The sequence below is a fragment of the Zalophus californianus genome, chromosome 3, assembly GCF_009762305.2.
Source record: "Zalophus californianus isolate mZalCal1 chromosome 3, mZalCal1.pri.v2, whole genome shotgun sequence".
NCBI lineage: Eukaryota > Metazoa > Chordata > Mammalia > Carnivora > Otariidae > Zalophus > Zalophus californianus.
In genome coordinates, this window is record NC_045597.1 from 31984748 (window position 1) to 31994174 (window position 9427).

Here is a 9427-nt window from a genome sequence, read left to right on the forward strand (position 1 = left end):
ATTCATAGATGACTGCTTTAGCAGTATTGATAAAATTTACCACCTTCCTAGAGGCACTTGGGATAGCAGATAAAAGAGTTTAGAGCTAGAGAAAGGGAATTTGACATAGTGTTCTGGTGCCTTACTGCCTATTAGCTGTGTGACTTTGGGCAAGTTTCAAGCTCTCTGAGTCTCAGCTTCCTCCCTTACAAAATGAGAATAACAATGACAATCCTGTTACTTTTTCATATTGTTTTTAGGAGCAAATTTAACCAATTAGGTTGAAGAATTTTATACACTGTAATTCACACTATAACATGAACTCTTATTCTATGACATATAAAAGTTTCTTTTTATGGAATCTAAGTCACAAGCAGATTATTCTGTAAATATCTATGAACAGTTTTGTTAAAATGCTATGTAAGCTGAAAAATGTAGCTTTTATTTACATATGTACTTGTTTATTAATTCTTCAGAAGTATCTTTTTGGACTGGCAAGCAGTCAGAGATTGTGCTTTTAGAGAAGTGATAATATGATTTGAAGTCAGATCACCTCTCTTCTAAAATTAAGGAGAGAATTACCTGGCTTTAGAAATCTTTGCTAGGATGAATGGATAGAATTTATAGGCAGGTAAATTTGACTTGACATAAGAGAGATTTTTCTAACAATTAGAGTTGATTTAAAATGGAATGAACTGTTGATATTAAAGGAGACCTTGATGAGCTTTACTTAAAATATGATCACTGTGAAAAATGCCAATAATGCAGAAAAGGACAAAGGAAAAAATAAAAGTAAAAAAAGAAAAGAAAACCTACTAAACACATCTCTCTGCTTAAATATAAAGTGAAATCATACTATACATGCTATTATGTAACCTGATTTTTTTTGACAGTTTTTAGTTGTACCTTTATTCACCTTAGTACATTAAAAATGTACTTGGTTTAGAGATCTTAGTGACCACCCACTAATGTGGGATAGAAGTCACCCCTCTCTGCATGGTACTTGTTTTTTTTAAAAAGCGGAATTTCTTCTAGGAATCTTACTGATCACACAGTAGTTACAAGAATGTCAGATATAATGATGTATACAATCTAAACAAGACAGGCTGATTAAGAACTTACATAATGTAAAAATACACATATGAAAAGTTAGCCCTAATAGGGAAAGAGCATTAAAATAATGCATGCAGCGGGAAGAGTAGTTGGAAGGTCGGGGGTCAAGTGCCCATATGCAGTACTATTGCTTCTCCCCGCCCCCCCCCCCCCCCCCCCCCCGTTAATAAGTAATTTCCACTAACAGGTACAGGCATACCACACACATCTAAATACACAAAGGTAAATCGTGACCTGCTACAGTACAGGCTAAAGTGGTCTGTGATCTTTCTGTGCTACTCCCACAAAAATAGTAAATAGTGAACCCCATGCAGGTAGTAGGAAGCATTGGTTATTCTAGTTGAACTTGGAAAATGTTTAACTTCTGACATTAATATCTGTGAAGAGCATTAGGTCTCCTTTTGCTATTGTTTTCTTCACAACTGACATGCACTTGGGAGTGGAGGAACTTTGATGGTTGGTTGACCTACAATGACAACTGAAATACTCTTAAAAACGTGGTAACTTTTTTTTTTTTTGATGTAGTGTTCCATGATTCATTGTTTGCGTATAACACCCAGTGCTCCATGCAGAACGTGCCCTCTTTAATACCCATCACCAGGCTAACCCATCCCCCACCCCTCTCCCCTCTAGAATCCTGTTTGTTTCTCAGAGTCCATAGTCTCTCATGGTTTGTCTCCCCCTCCAATTCCCCCCCTTCATTTTTCCCTTCCTACTATTTTCTTTTTTTTTTTTTTAACATATAATGTATTATTTGTTTCAGAGGTGGTAACTTTTTAATAAGAGTCACACACTTAACATAAAACATGGATCATCTACAGCTTTAGGCCAAATGGTAGAGGGAGTGCATCTGAATTTTAATGCTTTAGTTTCCATGTTCTGTAGTTTCTAGCACTGTCCTAAGAAATGAAGTGGATAGAATAGCTTGTTTCTTTACCAGAGCAGACAGCAGTTTGACTTCTTAGAGAATATACAAACCAGGCAAAATGTCACACATTCTTTCTCTGGGCCCTTTGAGAAACTAGACCAAAATTTTAAATTATTCAAGGTTCTTACTGAGCAGTGGTCTTTTCTGTTATTGTCTAGAGAAGCAAAGAACTTGCCAGCACAGCGAGAGCACGGGCTCCTGGTACACATACACGAGGACCAGGAACCTTGGGCAGCAGTTCACAGTTTTCCTACCGCCATTTTCCCTGCTTTTTTCCAACGATTAAAGCAAATGGGGGGGGCTATGCTTGACAACTTAGGCTTAAAGATCCTCTTACAGAGATTTCGCCAGTTGAATAGAAACCCTTCTACAAAAAGTTGGCTGGTTCAGCAAACCTAGTAAAGAATGTCTTTCTGAAAGCTTAAATTGTAGGTTCCTAATAGGGAAAAAGCATTAAAATAATGTGAAGGTCTATTTTATTGGCAACTTAGAATGCAAAGTATTTTATTTTTAAACTTCTAAATTTGAAAACAAAACAGCCTAGGTTAAATAATATAGTTTTCCAAAGCTGAATGTGCTCATTTGGAGCTCAGTTTTTCTGCTTGCAGTACAAAACAACTTCCTAAAACTCCTAGGCAGAAACACTACTGCTTTGATTATCTGAGATTGGATGAACTGATCAATCTCAGTTGGTAATATCCCCTACTTTTCCCCCCTGGTAAGGGTTTAAAAAAAATTCAAGAACAGATGCATTTTTCTAGTCTTACACAGACAATTTCATTCCAATGTCTCCTGAGAAGCATAGCCCATATATAGGAATCAGTGTCTGTCCTTCTCACTTTCATACACTTTAGAAATCAGTGTGGACACACTCACCATGCTGTGTCCATTCACTAACGGGAAAAAGGCTTGATTAGCATGCAACCTGATTTTTTATTAAAAATATATATGGAGTACTGGACATTTTTACATGCCAATACATATAGACCCATCTTATTTTTAATGGTTGGGTCACAGGTCACAGTCCATTACGTCCATGGTTTCCCACTAGGTAGGGAAAAAGTGATGCTTGAGAGGGATGACCACCTTCTCTAGACAATTCATTTAAATTCTAAGATTGGAGTACCTCTGATAGTAGTAGGATAAATAAGTCAGGCTTGTGGTTTCTTTTCTCCCTATAGTGTCAGTGTAGACACTGTTGCTTAAATGGCAGCTACTTCCCTTGCAAGCTGAGACCAAGGAAGCATTACCTGCCCACTAACTTCTAAGCAAATGGTCTTCCTGCTTGGTGGCAATTTGGGAGAGCAGAATTAAACCCTCCAGCTCTGTACCGTGCTCAGGGAAGGCAGTTATCAAGATTCTCTGCGTGGTACAACATGGTACTCCTGAGAGGCCCACGTGGATTAGCAAATGCATGAAAATATTTAGTATAAGTCCTGTCTGCCCTATTGACAAATTATTAGAAGTAGCTTTGGTCTCTTTATTATAGAAATACCCTATGCAATTTCCCTTGCTAATCAGCAAAGATTATCTCTAACACAGGTAAGAATTATTCAGTAACTAATGTTATTAATCTGGTATGCTACATTTTTAGAGAGTTACCAGATGATGTATGTTTTGGTTGCAAAATACCCTTGAGCATTAACTTATTCTAGTGTCTTGGCCTCATTATGAGAATGTTTCAGTTGTGTAGAAATAATCTATTTGTCCATATATAGACAGTCATACCTGTTATTCTTCCTTTTGATATGCCATACTCTTCCTCATTAGTATTTGGAAATCTATATGAAGCACACCAGATACATAGACTGTATTTTGGTATACATACTAAAGGCCAGACTAACCCATGGTATTTTCATGGCAGGTTTTTGAGATGGATATTTCTAAACAGTTACATGCCTATGAGGTGGAATATCACGTTCTGCAGGATGAGCTTCAGGAATCATCATATGCCTGTGAGGATAGTGAACCTATGGAGAAGCTGGAGAGGGCCAATAGCCAACTGAAAAGACAAAACATGGACCTCCTAGAAAAGTTACAGGTAAGGAGATAAAGATTTGCTCAAAAAAAGCACTTGACTGCACAGAACTATACCAGGAAATACAGAGATGTGAGGTGGATTGAACCATTGCCGACAGAGGGTCTGTGTATCAGACTGTGTTCAAGTGTTCTGGGGGCTGCTACAAATGCACAAATCAACCTAAATATCACTAGGGAGAGAAAATGTACACTCACAAAATATTAAATGGCAATTCAAAACAGAATCTGGTTAAGTACCTGTAGGGTGTTACACATATTTGGTTAAGTTCAAGGGCGGAGGGGCTGAATATGGGAAAATGGGAAAGCTCTGGAGGACTTGGGGCTTGAGCTGGACTCTGAAGGATTGGTGGGAGAAATGAGTGGGGGGTTGGTATAAATAAGGAAGATGGGGCAGAGCAGCAGAGTAAGCTTGGGGTCAGTTTAAGATTTATGTTGGGGAAGGGTGGGATAAATGTGTGGAGGCAGAACTACAGATGACTTTCAGTGTCAAGCAGAAGAGCACAGCTTTAATCCTGTTGAGAGGGAAATCTCTCAGAGCTTTTAAGCTGTACTTTAGAAAGAACAATCTGGAAACCTTGACAAGTACACATTTGCAAGGGGAGAGAAGGTATGGAGACTAGCTAGAAATCACTTGCAGAAATCTGGGGACAGTGAGAATTGTCTAGAGTAAAACTCACTGAAATGGAAAAAAAGGCATTTTTGAGAGAATCGAATGAAAACATGTAACACATAGTCCCTTCCATCAAGGAGTTTACAATTACTTGGGAATATGAAATACTATGTATTTATTTATAAATGCACATTTACAAAAGCAATAAGCAAGTTAGTATAAACTAATATTCTGCATCTGCAACTTGTATGATGTGAGCTGTGTGTCCAGGCCCCAAGGGTCAGGGCTTAAGAGTGATCAGTGGAGGGGAGTTTAGGAAGGGAACCTTCTGGGAGGTGGGGGAGATGAGTTCTGAGTTGGACCTGAAGTGCCTAATGGCTCCTTGATTTCTGTCTACCCCCCACTTCCCAACATGATACCTGTTCCTAAGCTAGAGAATACTAAAGCTCTGCTTCTATGTGGTGAGTCCCCTGACAAGAATGACTAGAAGAGAAAGGCTTAGAAACGAGGGGTCTCCAGAGTAATTGCTCCCCAAGGATAGGAACTCTGACTTCCTTCACTTCATTTTACATTAGCTCCTGCCCACCGAAAACTGTATGCCCATTCAAAGAGCCAACACTATTTTCAAAAAAGAAAAACAGTGAGGTATTGTCCCTTATTATTTGATGCTTCAATGGTGATTAATTGAGCCCTTTTCTATTAGGAAAAGTGGGTTTGCACCTGCTGTATATTATAATGATTTTTATCAATAGTTACAAACTTTTTCATTGACAGTTAAATGTCATCATCATGTCTTGGTTCCCAAGTTATGTGGGAACCCCTGACACCCACTGAAACTGATAGGATACCAAGTATGTGTTTAGAAAACCCTGTATTTCTAGTCAGGGGGTGGAAAGCCTCTTTCAGCACCTCTGGGCAGCATCAGAAATCTCCCGTTTCTCCTTCAGCCAGATTCCACTCACTCCAGGGGAATACAGTGAGGCTCCCACCACTGTGGGATGCTGATTTAATCTTGCATTTTTGTTGTATTCAGTGTATTCAGTGACATGAGGTGGATTTTGTCAGTACTGCAGTTACATTTTGAGAAACCCCTGTCACAAAGGGTTTCAAAGTATTTGCTTCACATACTATTTTATTAAGTAATGCGATATGATTGGTTACTAGATCTAAGGTCTAGCTGAGGTTCTGATGAGTAACTGGACTCTTCAGATTTTTGATTTGGAGGAATTTGCATTTGTTTTTCTTTCCCCCAAACAGATAGCTCATGCTAAAATCCAGACCTTGGAATCCAATCTGGAAAACCTTCTGACCAGAGAGACCAAAATGAAGTCTTTAATCCGGACTCTGGAACAAGAGAAAATGGCTTATCAAAAGACAGTGGATCAGATCCGGAAGCTGCTGCCAGCCGATGCGCTCGCCAGTTGCGAATCATTGCTAAGAGACCTCACTTGCAACCCTAACAACAAAGCCAAGACAGGAAACAAGCCATAATTGAAGAAGCACCACATCAGCAGAACGTGCTCTTAGAATGGGGAAGAAGGGAAGCGTCTGCGTGCTGCCGGCCCAACGCTGGACACCGGAGCTGACGGAACCACTGCAGTCTGGTGCTGAGCCCTAGTCCTCGAGGGTGGACCTCGCTCTCGTTAGAGTACGCCAATCCTAAGCCATTGTACATATGTAGACTGGTTTTATGTTGTTGACTATGTACATAGACATAAAATGGACATAAAGAGTTCATGCCTTCAGATCAAAGGAGTAGATGTATATTTAGAGTAATTTTTTAAATCAAAACTTCATGAAATCCACACCAAAGGGAAGTTAAAATGAAATTCCCCTTGGACATAGGTGAAATCATTTTGTCTTTGTAGTGAAACAAAGCTAGAGCATCTTTGTATATTGAAATATACTTGAAAAAAATGAATGTATTTTTTTCTCCAAAGAACAGCATGTTTCACTCAATGGTGGAGAGGTAGAAACATTTGTGTAACTTTATGTATATCTGTCTTAAAATCTACTGACATTATGTATATCTGAGGAAAATGACAAATTGCCAATTATGCTCCTATGGGTTTTTCAGGAAGGTGGGGGCCTTCCTCCCCCGCCTGCTTTGTGCCAACTAGCATGTTGTTGTCTACATGCATTTTGAGTCAGGTTAGGCATGACTTTGGACATGCATAAGGAGAAAGCAAGACATCGTCGTGGAGTCTACCCACCCAGCTCAGGGTGAAAGAGAATGTTGCTAATTTCTCAGCAAATTAGACCAGCATTGTTACTCAAACTAAAAATATCAGGCCTCCACAATTTCATTTAGGACCTAAATTGTCTAGATCAACTTTCTATTTTTTATTTAAATTACTCCTTACAGTCATAAATGGGCTCCCTTTTACTTGGTGCCATAGTTGGTGACAAGGATTTGTCATTTTCCCACTTACAGGAGCTCCTAATTTAATTCTCTCTACCTTAAATGAAAGGGAAATTATGATTGGTTTTCTAAAGATAATATGCTGTGTTGAGATACTTTTTTTTTTTGCCAACTGATCGAATCTAATAAGCTCTCAATCATCTTTCCCTTGTATGTGAAAGTTTGTGAGAACTGTGAAATGTTTAAGAATAAACTGTTGAAATCCATTGGAGAGAAGTGGAAAGTGGCACCAAGCTCTTCTAAGACCTACTTCTGTGTTTGAACTCCCAGCTTCCTCAGCCTACAGCTTATCAGAGGACATTCATGCATGCTGGGTATGTGGAGGAAAAGTAATTTTCAAAGTACACATGCAGTTCTCCATTTCAGAGATGATTCTATGGTAGTGCCTCTGAAAGTTGATGCAGCATTTTTGCCTTTCCAAACAATATTATCATTTCTGCTTTTTGCAGTCCTTATCACAGATGGATTACTTGGGATAATTTTATTCAGAGGGAGTTTTTTATACACTAGCCACAGTGTATTATAGGTTAGAAGGGCAAAGCTCTCAAGGTTTGGGAAAACCTTGAAGAGCAGATGATAAGCATCTGAACCCCTGCCTTTACACCATTACTCAGTGTAAATGTAATGATTCTTGTTTCAAATCATCATGCCCTCTAATCCAGTTTTTTTAAAAAAGAAAATAAAATCTTATTAGGAAAGTTAATGTAATTTCTAGCTCTAGGAAATGCAGATTCTAGGTCCCCTATTAAGTTGGGGTTATCAACTGATTTGTTGCTTGGACTCCCTCAAATTTCTCTTATTTGTAGGAGAGGTTTTTCCTATGAGGAATATGACAGATACCATCTGGTTACTGTCTGATATGAGAATTACCTTATGTTTGTGATATACAGGCGGTAGCCAAAGAATCTTTAAGTTGGGAAAAGAAACTTTCCCTTTCAGTTCAGTTTCAAGTAAATTTTATTCTGGGTATTCAAAGTCAACGTCATGAGCTGTGTTACAGTGTTCAGAGATTAAAATGTCTTAGATACAGTATTTCTTCTGAAAATGAATTTTCTTTTTCTTTTGTGACTTTTTTAAATGTTGCACCAGTTATGCTTATGCATTGTTACATCTTCATCCAATTAATGTAATGTCTAGCTCATTTCCAATAAATCTATTGCTACGGTTTCCTTGGAGTATTGGTTTGTGTTTATAATAGGAAAGAAGATGCTCTTGTTTAGAGTTCTTTACAAAATCTGCATGGGCTGGATTATTGCTACTTAAAATTGCTTCAATGATAATTCTTTTTAATAGAATCAGAGAACAAAGATAATTGATAGAAATATGAAAGTCCATTGTCAGTTAGCACTTTTCAACTTTTTTCCCCAGTGGAGCCTTTCGCTGTTGAATATAAAAAGAAAAAGACAACCACACTGACAGATTTGCATTCTGTTCCTTTTGTTTTCTATGCTCCCTCATAGATCACAAGGGAGAGAAGAGGAGAAGAAAATATAATTTTTAAAAAATTGGGTTAGTTTCCAAATAATTAAGAATAGTTATTGATGGATATGATGTGAATGTGTTTACATATATATCTTCAGAATATTCTCTAGTATGTTTATAATCCAGTACAAGGATGCTGGATCTTCTTGGTAACTTTAGGACTAGAACTTTTATGAGATATTTTGCATTACAGGTAGTAAACACTTGGAGTGTCAGTGTAGGCTTACATAGTATGGTCTCTTAATATCCATGTTCACTTACCCATTTTATGACCATTTCACCAATTTGTTTTTACTGTGCTAGATTAAGAATAGGAAATCCGTCATCTGAAGTATTTTGTCCTCTACCATAATGTGTCACTCTTAGTGGCTGTGATACATTGAGAAAAGCACTAGATTTAAGGTGGAAAATTTTAGATCTGAGTCTTGGTTCCACCACTTTTATTTATTCATTCAACCAATAGTTTTTGTAAGCCAAGCTAGATGCTGAGTATTGAGAGGTAGAGGAGATATAGTCCTTGTCCTTGACGTGCTTGCAGTCTAGTGGCAAGGGGATAATTAGGAAGCAAGAGAATTTATATTACAGGTCCGCAAAGTAATCCAGATGAGAATCACTTCACTCAGCCTAGACTGGAGGGACTGGCAGCACCGGAAGTGGGTGTCAAAAGTGTTTGGAGCAAGTGATGCTTGACCTGAATCTAGAAGAGCCAGTAGGAGGTAAGTTGTGTTAAACAGGAGATGAATGAGAGAGGATGGTATATTTCTGAAGTCACAACTCATTAATCCTGAAGTACAGTTAGTGCTCCCATGGGGGAGAGGTGAGAGACAAACATGGACTCTATCATGAAGATCTT

General features: G+C 38.3%; 1 protein-coding gene across 6 annotated transcripts in view; it reads left to right on the forward strand.

The window, feature by feature from the left end:
- TBC1D4 (TBC1 domain family member 4) overlaps positions 1–8260 on the forward strand; it is a 178425-nt gene extending 170165 nt beyond the window's left edge. For all 6 annotated transcript variants that reach the window (XM_027589378.2, XM_027589379.2, XM_027589380.2 and 3 more), the window contains 2 exons: positions 3885–4061; positions 5928–8260. In XM_027589378.2, the coding sequence (XP_027445179.2) occupies positions 3885–4061; positions 5928–6161 (411 nt within the window). In that variant the 3' untranslated portion in view covers positions 6162–8260. The remainder of the gene's footprint in view (positions 1–3884; positions 4062–5927) is intronic.
- The last annotated feature ends 1167 nt before the right edge of the window (positions 8261–9427 follow it).